This window comes from Neopelma chrysocephalum, unplaced genomic scaffold, assembly GCF_003984885.1.
Source record: "Neopelma chrysocephalum unplaced genomic scaffold, ASM398488v2 Primary Assembly neopelma1_67, whole genome shotgun sequence".
Taxonomy (NCBI): domain Eukaryota; kingdom Metazoa; phylum Chordata; class Aves; order Passeriformes; family Pipridae; genus Neopelma; species Neopelma chrysocephalum.
In genome coordinates, this window is record NW_020897726.1 from 9,726,896 (window position 1) to 9,742,904 (window position 16,009).

General features: G+C 36.8%; 1 protein-coding gene across 1 annotated transcript; it reads right to left on the reverse strand.

Moving 5' to 3' along the window:
* Positions 1 to 472: 472 nt before the first annotated feature.
* MACC1 (MET transcriptional regulator MACC1) lies at positions 473 to 15,780 on the reverse strand. The gene is made up of 5 exons (XM_027684815.1): positions 15,753 to 15,780; positions 12,521 to 12,635; positions 8,513 to 10,551; positions 5,903 to 6,091; positions 473 to 688 (listed from the first exon to the last, which is right to left on the reverse strand). Exons 1-5 carry the CDS (start codon positions 15,777 to 15,779, stop codon positions 473 to 475), a joined length of 2,586 nt encoding a protein of 861 aa, XP_027540616.1. The 5' UTR covers position 15,780.
* Between the last annotated feature and the right edge of the window lie 229 nt (positions 15,781 to 16,009).

Here is a 16,009-nt window from a genome sequence, read left to right on the forward strand (position 1 = left end):
TCCCAGTTGAGGATGAAAGAAATCTTAAAGTTTTTTTCTAGGCTAGCCTGCACCCATTGACTTAGACTTGACAGGTTTGAGCACCAAATAAAATAATGTATTAAATATTCAGAATTTAATACTTCACTGAAAACAATGTAAACCTAAGCCCCACAGGCTGAACTTATCTATAGGTCTGTTTTTAAAACTGATCTCCAGCTAGAAGTCAGTGCAAGCAGAAATAGCTCCTTCTAGAAAATACTCTATAGAATTCAAGTCATTTTCGGTGACCTCATTAGTTTAATCCCCTATTCTTTTCTTATTTACTCAGGAGCCATTAGCAAGCTCTGGCAATCTGTAGTTGAGAACCACATACCCAACATCAACTCAGTTAAAACAAATTTCATTCCATCACGCTCTGCAAGCATCACTAAAACACAAATATCAGCAGTACAGTTTTCCAAGAGATTTTCCAAAAATGTATCTAGGTTGTCTACTCTTCTTCCTCCATTTTGGAGAAAGCACTTGCCCTTAACACCTCCATGCAGTTCACAAGAATGAGTGTTCCTGTTAACTCTCGCCACTGTTTTGTTACTGGGTTTTTCATTTTGTCCAAGGCTGATTGCAGGTCTTGTAAGACATCCCTGTAACCGTCTCCATAATGGGCAGCCCATGTGTAGAGAAAGTCATATGCAGGTTTCCACATCATCTGAAAGTAAAGGGGAAAAAATTAAAAGGTTTTCTCCCAGAAATTGAATTATTGAAGGGGAAAAAAAAAAGCTGAATGGTAGAAAAGCCACAGAAAAGAAAAGAGAAGTCTTTGATCCCTAGCCATGCTGAAATGTTTTATCACAAAAGGCTTTTTGATATGAAACTTCCAGTAACCTTATGTAGTTCATTTCTATGAAACTCTCAAATTCTTAGAGGGATAAATAATAGAAACATAAATTCTTCATTCAGATAATTATGACCAAGTCAAAATATATCCTTGTCTGAAAGTATAATTGAAAGAACAGGAATGGAAGAAAAACACTTTTCCCTTCGATCATTTTTTTACAGTGCATACATCTAGAAACAGTTTCCCTATTTAGTTGTGCATTTGAGGGTTACTGCCTCATTAAGTAACATTCTACTCTCCCTCTACTTAGCCTGGAGATTTTAAACATGCTTCTTACCTTTCAGAAATGTTTTCTAATGACAGCAGAAGGAAGCTGAGCCAAAGCCCAATCAGAACTTAATCTGGCTACTGCCATAAAAGACAATAAAAAACGTTTCTATAAAGACATCAGCAGCAAAAGGAGAGAACACAGTGAAAAAGGATGAGGGAAAGGTTGAGGTAGTTGATGCCTTCTTTGCCTCAATCTTTAATAGCAAGACCATTTTTTCTCTGGGTACCCAGCCCCCTGAGCTGGAAAACAGATATGGAAAGTATAATGAAGCCCCCTTAATTAATTTAGATTCGATATTAGGAAAAAAATTCTTCACTGAAAGGGTTGTCAGGCATTGAAATAAGCTGCCCAGGGAAGCGGTTGAGTTGCCATCCCTGGAGATATTTAAAAGACATGTAGATGTGGCTCTTAGGGACATGGTTTAGTGGTAATTTGGCAGTGCTGGGTTAACAATTGATTTAGATAACCTGACTAGCTGATCTTAGAGGTCTTTTCCAACCTAAACGATTCTATAATTCTAATATGATTTATCCATAAAATCTGTTTTAAAAAAAGAAAGAAAAAAAAGCCCAAACACTCCAAAAGCAGGAAAGTCAAAAGCGTTTATAACTTTTTTAAAATCAGGACATACAATTTAAAAATTGTCCTGAAAGAAACAAAGAAAATGAAAAGATAAGTTACCAGTGCTCCTTTTTTCAAACTACAATTTATTTGGTTTATACCAAAAAATTGGAGCAGATCCTTAACAGGTGTAATTTGTCATTGGTCTGGTGACATTAATCAAGTTATGGCAGCATCATTCAGATACCAAGCTGGACTTATATCTTTCAAAGTGCTGAGTAAATTGGCTCAGTTAACAAACAAAATAATTGTTTTTCCAACTGCTGCTTTTCCAAATGTTATGGTGCCAATCAGCTATTTAGTTTCCCCCTCCTCATTGGCAAATAAGGTTTTGCAAAAAGCGATTGAGTTAACAATTTCAGGGATAATACACAGAACCACGAAAAAAAATCCCTTTCCCAAAAGGGATTTACTCTTTTAACATTAGCACACTTATGCATCCTAGTAAAAGCATATAGATTGATGCATGCACATTTATATAGATATATACAAAAGCGATCAGGAGGTTGGGATTTTTTTAGCATCTTTTTTATTACAAAAGCAGTTTTTGTTGTTCTGAAGGATAATTCTAAAGGAAATTGGTTATGTCCTCAATATAATCCTATTAATTTACAAACAGTGGAAAGCATAAAGCTCTACTTCCTTGATTTAAGCTTTATTTAATTGATCCCTTGAGGAACTGAGTACCAGGAGAATTTCTTTGCTCATAATTCTGAGCTTTTCTTCACGTTTGGCTCAGAACTTTTGACTTACCCAAGATTGATTCTATTATAGTTTCTGTAAACATCTCTCTCAACTTCTGCTACCTTTCTGCCCCAGACACAAATAGAAAAACCTATTAAACTCATATCCTCTATAGCCCATTTCACAATCTGATTAGTCTAGCTTCTACCTTGAGTTTAAGCCACAAAAAAGTGCCTATGCTTTCAGTGAAGTTTCTCATTTTAAGTCTACAGGAGGGAAAAGTATCATCATTTACCCAAATGAATGGTGCCTATTTTTTGCTTTAAGCAAGTCTATCTTAAGTCATAACCATAAACTTACAAAAGGAGGCAAGAAAAGTAGTTTGATTGTAGGTGGGAAGAAGAAGATTGATGAATTCTTTCCTTGTTTTTTTAGAGAGGCTAACTTGAAAAATAATGTTTTACTATACTACTGTAAATAACAGATGCTACAACATATTTTAATGAAATAAGGCAGTTCACCACTCTTGTATTTATGCTGAGACCAGAAACTTTCTGTATTCCTATTTTTACCTTGATAACCAAGGTAGACAACAAGAGAAGCTGGGATTTCCTGACTTTATGCTACTGGCTACATATGCTGCCTTTTCTGTGTCTCTTGTTTCCTTTCCTTATATTCCTGTTAAACTACGATATTTAAAGAATTGGGGTACAGTATTCTGTCTTCCCTAGAATGTGAAAAGACAGTTAATATGAAAAGTTGCTCTTTGACTTATGCTGAAGGTCAGTCTGACATTGCAATAAGACAATTGACTGAAATATGCTTAAATACAAACCTTGGTTTCCTCTAATCTTTCAAAACTGATTCTTTTTATCTAAGACAAAAGAAAAGAAAGAAAAAAAAAAGGAATGCAGGGATCAAAAGCTTTATAAACTGGTCATGGCTGATGCATGATTAACTCAGCAATAATCTACACACTCACCACATTGAACTAATACTCCTCTTGATGGTGGAACAGTCCTTAATGGTTAATGAATTACTTAATGAATTCAGATAATCATCAATAATTAGTCAAAACTTATTATCCTCCTATCTTTTCTTGGTTTCCTGTTTTCAGACCAACAACTACTATCAATAAGAAAGTTCAGAGGTCATATGAAAGCACTGAAATTGAGTAGAATGTACTGAAATTTAAGGTTAGATTCACAGGGCAGTGAGAGTGCTGAGTGTTTGCATGAGACACCAGTTCTAGAAACTGGTGGATAAGCAGTGGATAAGCACTATTACAAAGGTCACACAAAACTAGTGAATTTTCCATGGGCCCAATCTAATCCTTGAGAAATGGTACAAAAGTAAAGCAAAATTCTGATCTTTGATTGCTCATTGAACGGTCTCTTAAAAATAGAACATATAGCATTATTGGCTTGCTTTATGACGAATTTGACTGTACTATCTTCTGGCAGCAGATATTGCCACTGAAAGGCAGAGAATTTTGTAGGTGGTTTGTAATAAAAATAATGTAAAAAGCTCTTTAAAACAAAAGAATAGGGTGTTTGAGGTAGAAGATAGGCTTCATGGAAAAGAGAAACCCATTTAAAGCAAAGTGTTTATTTATATATATTTTTATATATTTTCTTGATATATAAAAATAAATAAGTATGGTGCTGGAAAAAGAGTTGTAAGATTGTTTTAGTTATGCTATCTGTTAGCAAAGTAGAAACATTTCCAAACAACATGGAGACCAACAGAGTCACACATTGTTCAGGTCCATAATTCCTTCTGATAAAGCTGGGGCTTTGTCAGCCAAACACAGAAATCTTAGTAGAACAAAAGTTTCTGAAGTTAGATAAGGCACCGCCTAACAGTAAAAAAAACCTGATAATGGAAGTGACAATCATTCATGTTCTGTTCAATTTTAGTATTTTAGATTAAGACAATGCAAAACCTATGAAAATAACAGGATTTTTTTTTCACATTAAAAAAAGAGAGAGTAGATATGAGATTGGCAAGAAGGAGAATTTTAAGAGAAAAAAATTGATGAAGGAGCATCCAGACATAAGTACACAGAACAAGTAAAAAAAATACACAAAATAGCTCTAAGAGAAAAGCAAGATCAGATAAGGAGCTGGTGCTTGCATATAACAATAATGGAGATAATTTTGTAGAAAAGTGAAGAATCACAAGAGTAAACATGTGGAATTTTGATCCCATATTGATCCGAGAGGTAGGGCAGAGCATTCAAGGGGAATAAAAGGTGGTGGTTCATGACTAGAGCAGAAATATCTAGATAGTTATCATGAGGCAGATAAAACTGAGATGACAGATTCACTTGACTCAGATTGTATAAAGGAGAATATACTTGGTGGGAAACAGGAAGAATCAGCTACAGTGAAAGAAAAAGGAAGAAAAAATTATCCTGAGTAGTTGTGAACCTATGAATGGGAAATAGCAATTCCTTTTGTACTTAGAGGTGAGAGAGAAGGAATTCAATCTGGATCATGTGCATGACCGAGAATGATGGTACAGGCAGAGAGAGAGTTGAGCCTGAATATAAGCACTCAGGTCAGAAAGGTGAGCTTGAGCATCATTCAGCAATGCTTATAAAAAGAGAATTTTTAGAGTAAAACCCAGTCTGGGACCTAGAAGTCGTTGGTACATAACTCTGTGGAAGAGAGTGGACCATGCTTTGGAGTTAGAGTGGAGTAATGGAGAAAGTAACTTGGTTGCCCAGCAAAAGGTATGCCAGGAGCACAGGCTGACCTTGGGCTCAGCAGCCTGCACAAGGATCCGCCTTAAGTCTTGTGACATATCTGTTATTTCACGCCATGAGTACCTCTGGGCACCTCAAATGACACTAGGTATCTAATTAGGCAGCTAAATTGCTCCTTAGATGTGTATGCACTAAAATACATATGAGAGGACAAATTAACTCTTCTTTAGAACTCATACTTCTGTATAAGAAGTGTGCTTTACAAAGGAAAATAAATAGCATGACTTACCTGGCAAATTATGAACTCAAAGCATAGATTTGCCATGTTCATGCTACAGAACAGCAGTGGAATTGGTCTCAGAGTTTCTGATCTCATGCTACTTAACGCAAATGATATCAACTATTACACTGGCACAGAAAAGTATTAATGATGGAGGTCAGCTTCCTTATGGTGGAAAGAGTAAAAGTTGTACTAAGGGTGATTTGAAGTGGCTCCGGCAAGGACTGGATGCTCTTCTTCTCTGTGTCTGAGCTGATAGCAGAGGAGTGAGGAAGGTTAACAAGTGAACAGGGCAATAAGAAGGGATTGAACGTGACCCTGAAGCTTAAGACAGGAGACTGGGACCACCACAGGAAAGTGCAAAAGGAAAGGAGCACTCAAAGTAAGGAAGAAGAAAGGTCCCTGGCTGTATTTGTGCAGAGAAGCAAGTGTGCATGCATTGTTACACCAGACCCTTACCTCCAGAGCTACTGCTCCATTTTTCCCTTGGTGGGGAACTTCATAAGCCTCTATTTGCTGCTTTGTGAGTCGGGCTAGCTTCTCTGCAAGCTCCCGCCAGTTTTTGCCAAGCTTGACAGCTGAAGTCAAAATTATGGTGTCCTGGGTAAGACGGGCCACTAATCCCTGGCAATCTATTTTCAAAAGTGCCTGCAACAATAGTTTTCATTAGTGATCCTTCACCAATAATTACAAACAGAACATTTTAATTTGTTTTTATAGCACTATTCTGCATTTTTACACAGACAGGAAAGTGTTTCTTTTTTTTTTAATTTTGTGTTCTTACGAATATGTAAATTTTTTTCCCACAAGATGGGGTTGCCAACAGTCTCACAGGAAAACTGCCCACAAGCTTAAGAAAAAAATTAAGCTAGCATTCAGCTGCTTCAGCATTCCAGTGTCAAATGGATCCTGCCAAGCTTAGGGATCCTGAAGGAAAAATAAACTTCTCTGATAGAAATATTTGTGACATCAAATTTAGCTTCTTAGAAGCATGACAAGAAACTTGAAAATTAAGTTAGAGCACTACTATACTGAGGTGTTGTCCTCTGTCTACGGCATTTCTGGAAAATCACTGATCACATCAGCCAGCACCTTTTCAATTGCTCCTCCCACAGAACTAATAACTTGCTGACCATAAAGCAGAAATGCAAGCACAAAACTCTTTCCTCCCCTGTGCCAAATGAGCATTTAGTGACAAAATTTTATGATGAATTAAAATGGTTGCAGGAGTGAAATCCTGAAGTGCAGATATGTTGCATTCTCCTTTCTTTCTTTCTTTCTTTGCATAAGCCCTAATGAGAAAAATAAGTCTTGGTTTTTTTCTTCTCCTCAAATTAACAGCTAAATATTCCACTGAAAATGTTGAGTTTTTCAGTGAAAGATGGAGAAAAAAATCCAGACATTTTCCTTGTTTTTGAGATATTGATGTTTACTGAAATATCAAGCATTTCTGTAGAAATCAGTGTATGATTTAATTGTAAAATATTTTACAGTAAAAATCCTCATAGGAAACAACAGAACTTTGGTAGGCACAGTAATGAGTAGCTGACTACAGTGTACTGCACCAAACTCCCCTGTATTTTGGCAAAGTGAAGACAAAGTTGTTCAAATTGCTACGTTCTGATTAGCAAAAATGCTATATAATATTAAAATAGGAGATGACTTAAAGAAGTAACTAGTAAATTCTACCCAAAAATTACACAAATTATTTCTAGTTTTAAGTCTAGCTTTGCAAGGACAGGGACTTTCATTGGAACTTCATAGCTCAAAATTATATAAATCTCACAAAACAAGACATTAAGTATCCTGGTCTAGTGAAATGTATCCCTGTCCATGACAAGGGTGATGGAACGAGATGATGTTTAAGATCCATTCCAATGCAAATCATTATATGATTCTATCTTAATCTAATTGTTCCCCACTTTTTGCCTGTTCTGTAATGAACTCTGTTTCACTGTATTCAATTAAAGGTTTGGATAATTTTCACCTTTAGATTCCCCTCTCCTTTTTGTACAGAGACGTGGCAGACTTTACTGTATTTCATACGGGCTACGTTCTATTCCACACAGTTTAATATGCTTTTAAGAGTTTTAAGTGGCCACTGCTACCAAATTTTCTGAATCCTGCTCAAATTGCTGTCAACACAGGGGATAGACTAGTTATGAGAATAAACTCTGTTAAGGTTTACAATTCAGGATAATCAATATGCTTTAGATGCATAGCTACAATGTGAATTTTTAAACATACATTTTTATAATACTTTATTTTTATATCAGAAATTTAATTATCTTCTGTCCCTTAATAGGTTGGTTGACTTTTCAGTCAGAGCCAAAGACAGTATTAAGTAATCATTAATTCCAAATTAATTTGAACACAGATCAGTAAGTAAATTAGGATGGTTAACAGTGCAACTTATTACCTGGAAGAATTTAGAATAAACCCACTTTTAATTCACATATAAGAGCAATTAGTCACATAGAAGTTGTCCAGTGGCTTACAAATGAGGCCCATGAAAATACATACTGAAATATTTGCAATATTGTTCTTAGTCTGCTACAACATTGACTATGAAGTTGTCGTGTGGACAGAAAATCCTACCTTCAACATGTGGATCAGGGTTTCAATTTTAAACATATGAAGCTAAGTTAGACGCACATTTTAGCATAGAAAAATATATATATATTGGAGTTTTCACACTGTATGGTTGCTTAATACTTCCCAACAGGAATGTGAATTGCTCAGGGGAGCAATTTACCATGACAAAAGACAAAACTTTTCAAACGTGGCTGTTTAAAAAGCAAAAAAGTCAACTCAGTCAACCTACTAAATAAGCAAGATTCCTGAAACATTAGCAGAAGGCTTTTTGGAATTAATTGGCCAAAGTATTATTCTTCACAAGAATCTGGGTGCATTTTCTGTCTATAGGTGTCTACAAATTTTAGTAATATATTCGGGTTTGTAAAAATTCCTGCAAGAATGCAGAATCATGTTTTCTTGTTCATACATTGCTACTGAGCAGTTTCTTGACAATGCATTCCCAATAAGCAAGTTAGTTCATGCAATACTTACAATAATGAGTTCATAAAGAAATAGTCTTTTTTTTTTGTTAGCATGGCAGTCTTGCTTCATCCTCTTCACAACATGCGCAACTCTCTCTGATTCTTTATCGATATGTGCCTCATTAAAGTCATCCAAAGACATATGTGAATATCCTAGCACCTCAGCTAAAGCTCTCCAGTCATAAACACTCTCTGATACTGTTGACAGAACTACTGAGTAGATGTAAGTCAGTTTTTTGAATGGCAATGCAATTTGTTCAACAAGATTCCTGGTTGTTAGCTCACTATCAGCAGTGTCCATAGCTTGTTCTTTGGAAATAACTTTTATGTTTTTGCAATGTACAAGGCCAATCTTTCTTCTGAGAACTCCTACATACCACTCTTTTACTTTAGTTTGTCCAATGGCTTTAACTTTATCTTCACCAAGAAGCGCTATTGTATCCCCTTTAAAATATTCCAGCAAATAGTCAATCTTATTTTGACGTAACACAGTTTTCAAAGCCACTCCATAAGTATTAACGCTCAAAGCTTTGTCTTGAAACTTTGGATATTTTACTGTTGGTATCAAAAGCCAAGGTGCGGACTTGATTTCCTTCCGATTTTGTAGGCGCTTTGGCCTATTGATAATTCCACTTAATTTTGGAGCTGGATCAGGAGTTGTAACATGGAACTGTGTTACTTGGCTACTTTTTAAGACTTTAATCTGAACAAGGAAAACAAAGAAATGCATCTCTCTACATCCAAGCAGGGAGAATGAGAATTGTTGGTGGATCATTTCACCAGTTTTCAACTCCTCCTCTTTAATATTTTTACTTTGGTCTTCCATCTTTACTTCAAAATCTGGATCACAGGATACTAGAGAAATGTTTAAATCTTGTGGTTTTTCAAGTAGAAATGTATGTTTTCCCCACAGTTGAAACACCACAGGAGGCATATTTTTCCCCCCTTTTTTTATATCACAGATTGTGAGTTTTCCTGGAATGTAGTTATGACCAAAGACTGTAAAAACTGCTGTAAAAGATGGATGAATATATTTGGGACCATAAATTCCAACTGAGACTCTTCTATGAACATAGTCCCAGATATTAGTTGCTGGAGGCTGGATTTTGTTTGCTTGTATGGCAATCACTGCATACATCACATGACTTAGGTCCGTTAGCTTCACTTGTATGGTATCCTGATAAATGTAGCAATTCTCTAGCTTCTTAAAAGGTCCTTCTTTATTCAGACTAAAAAAACACACAATATCACTCATAACTTGGCTGAGTGGATCATTCTTCACTTTAGCTGCAACTTTCACCTCTAGGAAAATGGCTTTGCTTGTGTTGAGGTTGCTCAGCCTAAGTTCTACCAGAGGACTTACGGTGCTAGAGAGCTCATTGTTACATGACAATGGAGGGTTAAGGATAGCCTTTAAACCAACTTCTTGGAATTCCCCTGGTAATACGTGACCCACAGGGACATGAATGTTGATATCTGAGTCAGGTAGTTGTACTGAACCCCCTTCATGATTCAGTTTACAAACTACATGAATGTCTGTAGCTTGTGTTTGTGCCCATCCAGGACTGTGGCTCATGGCTTCTAAATCTAGGCAAGACCGGGTGAGTTGTCGGTGACTCAACCAGGCCATCTTGTAGGCTTCACGGTCATTTTGAAGCCATGTCATGTCTGAAGCTGTAGTTTTTTGAGGTTCTGTCTTGTGAGGATTAAATCTTCGGTTATCAACAATATCCAGGAAGTCAGAGACACTTTTGGATCGTCCCGATCTTCTTGCTGAAGTCCTTCTTAGGAGACAATCAATATCTAGCTCATCACCTGAGGAATCCAAAGAGTCCCTATTGCTAGAAACTTTAGAGAACAAATAAGGATTTGCTTTTAAGATAGAAAGGTATTTATTATTTTTATTTCTATTTGAAGCAGCTATGTCATGTATGAAAGGGTTGGAGCCTGACAGTTCATTCCAGAAAGGATTAGTCTTGGAAACAGTTTGGGCATGCTTGAATACACCAGACCAGTCAATATCCAAATCCAGTTTACTTTCATTGGCATCTGTTTAAAAGAAAAAAGAGAAGCACATCCTAAAGCAGAGACTTGAGACATTCCATTCATGTCCAACTGATAGTCTGTTAAACTAAGAGGTGACTAATTTTATCCTCCCGAAATATGTATAGATAATTTCTATACTTTTTCTTCAGTTTTTTAAATAGTATCAGTATTTATTTAATTAAGAATCTTTCTTAATAGAAGAGTGCTAACAAATTAGTTCTGAATAATAGATTAGTTTTGAAGGATGTAAAGCATCTTCTTTGATGTGCAGATCATTATCAAGTCCTATGATTATTAATTAGCATTGAATATGATAAGGTTCCATAAGGTTCAAATCATTATATTCGAGTAATATTTGGCCTCTTATAAAGTTACATGGATTTCTTTCCTTTGTGTGGAACTCTTTGCAAAGATTAAAGAAATACTATTTCATTTTTTCAAACACTGTAGAGATAAATGCATTACTCAAGATTCCTTTTCATGCTAGTGCACATGCATTTAGTTGATAACAGAACATGTACAATTTCTCTCCGTGTGTGTGGAATTTGTTATACCAGCTTTCCATTAGAAAAAATTCATTGATATAATTTATGAGGTCTTGTGCAATTTGAAATTTGGAGAGAATTGTTTGTGCAGCTACTGATTTTTCTGAGATTGCATTTTGATAGGCAAATAGGGGTTTTTAAAGGGATATTTAAATACGTTTTCTAATAAAAATACTCATTATTAACAGTAATATCTATCTGTTCTGAAGAACAGACATCCTTATAATTTATACAAACAATTGTTCATAGAAGCTGGTTTACAGGTTAATTTAGAATCACACTTCTTGCAATGAGTAGAGTATTTGCAACTTTTTATGCTAAGGGTTTCTATTACTTCAGTGTGCCATTAGCCATTATTTTTTCTACATATAGAGGTTATACCATCCCTCATTTAAACATCCATGCAAAGAGTTAAAATTTTTAGAGAAATTCATTATTTCTACTTTTTCAGCATATCAATAGCTTTCCTTATCACCCTTTCCATAGTACCTCCCATTTCCAAGGTTACTTATGATTGCTCAATTGCAAGAATGACAGTGGATACAGCCACAAAAAGAAAAAAAGAATTAAATGTTAGTAGTTTCCAAAACCATGAAGCTTTTCCACAATTCCAGAAAATTCCCAATTTGGAAGAACCAAAGTGGAATTTACCTGCTTCCCAGCTGCTTATCTGCAAAGCTCTAACATTGTCTTGACAAGAGCCTTCCAGGTGAGCTGCCTGGAGGATTAAGCACACGAGCAGCCTCTTTCTGCTTGAGCACCTAGTCTTGAACAGAGTCACCAGATGGGGCTGGGCTGCTCAAGCACCAGCTGAAGCTTTCCTTGTGCTGTGATGCTATTAAAGTCAGATCATTTTTGTCTATTAAAAGAATAAATTAATTAAGCCCAAAAATAACATAAGGGGGGTTGTTTGGATTTTTTTTTACATCCTAAAGGGCAGGTTTCTTAAACTCTGTCAGAGCCCGAGTCACTAGGATGGACACTTTCTCATGCCAACTTAATAGTACAAATTACTGGGGTGCAGTAGGTTAGCAAGGAAAAAATTCTGCTCCTCAACTCACACAGCAAGTTTCAGGCTCACTGTTACATCTGCTACTTGGACAAGTTGCTAAGAGAATGTCTACCTTGTGGAGGACAAAGTTTTCTTAATTTTGGGTTTAAAACAGCAATGAGATGAAATTAACTTTGCTCCAGTTTTCAAATTACAAATGACCTTGCCCTCTTGGTTCTTAAAACCCTAAATTTAGCTAAAGGTTTGGCTAAGAATTCCCTTTTCTCTTTCCCAGTAAACATACCCTAAACAGCAATTGTTAATATAAGGTTAAAGATTTCAACTCTTCCTCCCAATCAGCCTGACCCAGATATTTTCCAGAAATAAAGACTTTAGATGGAGGGCCTTAGTACAGAAAGTTGCAGAAGACACGTACTGTAGCTGTCTGAGGGTGTCCGGTCATCTACATCAAGCAAAGTCCCCTCTGACCTGCTTCGTGGAATCTCTCCACTGGTTAGGGAATCTGTTCCACTACTGGAAGAACTTTCGTCCTAAAAAACAGTTAAGCATATAAAACATCAGCAATTATGCAATTTGGAAAAGGCGAAACTTGGAAGAATAATTGAGCTTTGATCCCGTGGTGTGACATGAAAAAAAGTGAATTTATGGTTTATGATGCCAAGAGCATCACAGTTCTGAGTGAGTCTTACTATCTAATGTACATCAAACCCACCAGATGCTACAGCTGCAGTACAGTGTACTACTCCAGTCCATAGTGAAGTCCAATAACACATCATTAAGTGTCTTGCAATTGGAACTGAGCCAACTGTACAATACCTTCCATTCAGAAATTCTTGAATAAAATATTTTTGTCAAAAAAACCCAACTTCCTAATTCCTGTTTTCAGATAAGTTTGACTAGAATCATTAAAGGGGAAGAGCTAGACCTTTTACTTTCTTTGACAATTAATATAAAATATTTTTGTCCCATTCTGTTTTATTATTCTTCTTACGCTTTTCCTTGAAAGAAGACCAGGTCAGATTTTTCCTTTTGATCTGTCCAAGAATGACTTCACATACCCTTCCCTAGGGCCCACACCAGGACAGCAACAGGCCTAGAGAGGATATTCAGGTCTCACCTTGCATGTGGACTGGGCAACACAAGAGCTGTAAACTAGATGTGGTTGAAAGAGAGAGAGTCGACAGCAAACCTACTGCAAAGGCAGGGCAGACTGGATGTCCCTTTGAGGAAGGCAACAGAAGGATGAACCTCTAAAGGTACATTGCCTAATGTTAAAGAAAGCTGTTGTCATATCTCCTAAAGACAGAGGAGCTGGACGAGTTTCAAAGGAGTATTTGGTAACCTACATGCTGAAATTACTGTATTCCAGAAAGAGAAACTGGAGGAAATAAAATATTAGAGATCTTTTGTTCAGGAAAGCTCTTTAAGTTAGTGTTATAAACCAAGAGATAAATTAGTGACTCTCCCAGAATCCTTTCACAGATCCTATATATAGAGAGGTATAAATTCTGATGACCAATAGATGTATTAAGATACATAGTTAAAAAACAAGACAAATAGACAAAACAAACAAACAAACAAACAACTCAAGTGGGAAAAAAAGAGAGAAGATAAAAATTCAGAAGTTTTTTTGGGTCCATACATGGGATTCAATATTGTTTTTTCATGTTTAAAATGTACCAAAAAAAAAAAAAAGAAAAAAAAAGGTTGGGCCTGGTTTTGCTGTGGCTGTAAGAAAAATGAATTTTCAGTTACAGTTCTAGTAGGTGAATTATGGGAAAAGGAAGCATATCTCATATCCAAGCACTACTGCACTGAAAGGGGAATACAGCTGCCTGTTTTCATTGCACAACACCATGGTTTAGAACTTCTCTTTTTTTCACTGCAAATGTAAATTGGTACATTTTGTTTTCCCACAAGATGTACCTTCAGCTAATGGCATTTTGTTCAGGTGCTATTTTGTGCACAGGCAGGGTGGAAGTCCGAGGTCAGGCTAAGCTCAGCTGTCACTCAGCTGCTCAGAGGGCTGTATGGACTTTCAGGTTCTTCTATTACCAGAAATCTCTGTTACTTGGCCTTTGAAGTCCTGATTTCAGCTGGTAGTGTAAGCTAGCCTCCAGGACCAATACTCTCTTGGCTTCTGTTACTAATAGCCCACCAGAACCAAACTGGAAACTAAAATGCCTACTTAATCCCAATACCATAATTCCAAGATCTGACATTCCACACCTGTGGATAATGTATACAGACTCCTTCAATGGAAATAAATTTTGCTTTTCTGCTGCATCCCAGAATGTTGACAAACTGAACGCGTTATATAAACATGCAACATTTTTATCTCAAGCTTCTACTTAGACACTGGGGAGGTTGAATCACACCAGCATAAGGTATCCATAGTCTAAAATCTCAATAAGTTTACATAAAGTAAATTTACTTTATACATTGTCAGTGTACTTGTTGCTAGCACTAATCTCTGACTGATGACTTACTGATCAATTGACAAATGAATTTAAGAACAGTTCTTTAAATGGTTAAAACACCCACAATTATTTCAGTAGCTGTATAAAGTGGGAGGCAGTAAGTAAGGATGAGGAAAGGGCACAAGGGTGCAAATATATGCACAAGAGCTAAAACAGGAAACCCTTGGGGAAGGAGGAGGAAGAGAGAAAGAGAGAGAAAAACAATCTCTTTACACAGTGGGAGTGTTCTGACAGAGGCATGACAACAAGATTGCATATGGAAGTTTTATAAACGCTGAGGAATTCTACAAATAGAATAAGCAATTTCCTAAAAGTTCCCTCTGGGAACTCCTCAAAATGTTCACCACTAGCCTGGCATAGAGACAGAAAAGGCAGATACTGAAAAGGAAAACCACTTTCAAAAATAAACTTCCACCCCCTTGAAAGCATTCGTTGGTATGAGAGCATGATGAGGGAGCCCTTGTGATTGAGACATGTCTTCAGGCCAGCGAAGAAGAGAATGAGAGAAGGGGGGATATATAAACATTCCTGGGCAAAAGATGACCACATTTGGTCAGCGTGTCAGGGGATGTGGGAAACACTGGGGACAAGCTGTACACACACTACTGCATACTGGGCAATGTGCCTCCTGCACAGGATTACGTGATCTGACACCAGGGCTGCATCCCATCTCTCCTGTGTTCCACCCTTAGTGCTGGGAATACCTAAAGCCCCAGTTCCTTTTTATGAAACTAAGAAAATAAGAAAACCTATTGCTCATCCTTTTCCATGGGTACATACTGTGATAAAATAATGTCCCAAATTAAATTCTTGATAGCATAGCCCTATTAATTAAGAACTTACCTGAACAAATTCAGAAGAATAATCATTCACAGGAGAAGAGAGATCAATGCATGTGGGATATACAGTCATGTTGATCAGTGGTGAAAGGGAAAGGTATGAAAACCTTTTGCTGCAAAAAGAGAGTATTATGTATAGGAAGAACCAGAGACTAAGCTTCTCATTTGCTGTAGCTAGTGAATAAGGAAGATGTAAACTGACAAGTGCTTAATGGTGCAAGGAATTATTTGACTGATGGTATGTCAGCTCACAGTGAGGAGTGAGCAGTGAATGAAGAAGTGAAGAGGTTGGAAAGAGATCAGCTGTAGAGGTGATCAATGAGTGAACCTGAGTGACTGCTGAGAGATGTGGCATTTTTCTGATGAGGGTAAGAAATAACGGGGTGGACTTGGCTGTGGATTGCTTGACCCATAAGAGCAGGGGACTCAGGACTCAGAGCACTGGTGCCAGGCACATGACATCACTGTTACAAGGGGGAAAAAAAATGCATTAGAGGAAGAAGGAAGTCTCAGGTAGAAAGTTCAGTTTCACAGAAGTCATGAAAGATATTTGATGCAGATGCATCAAAAATGGCATCTGGAGGC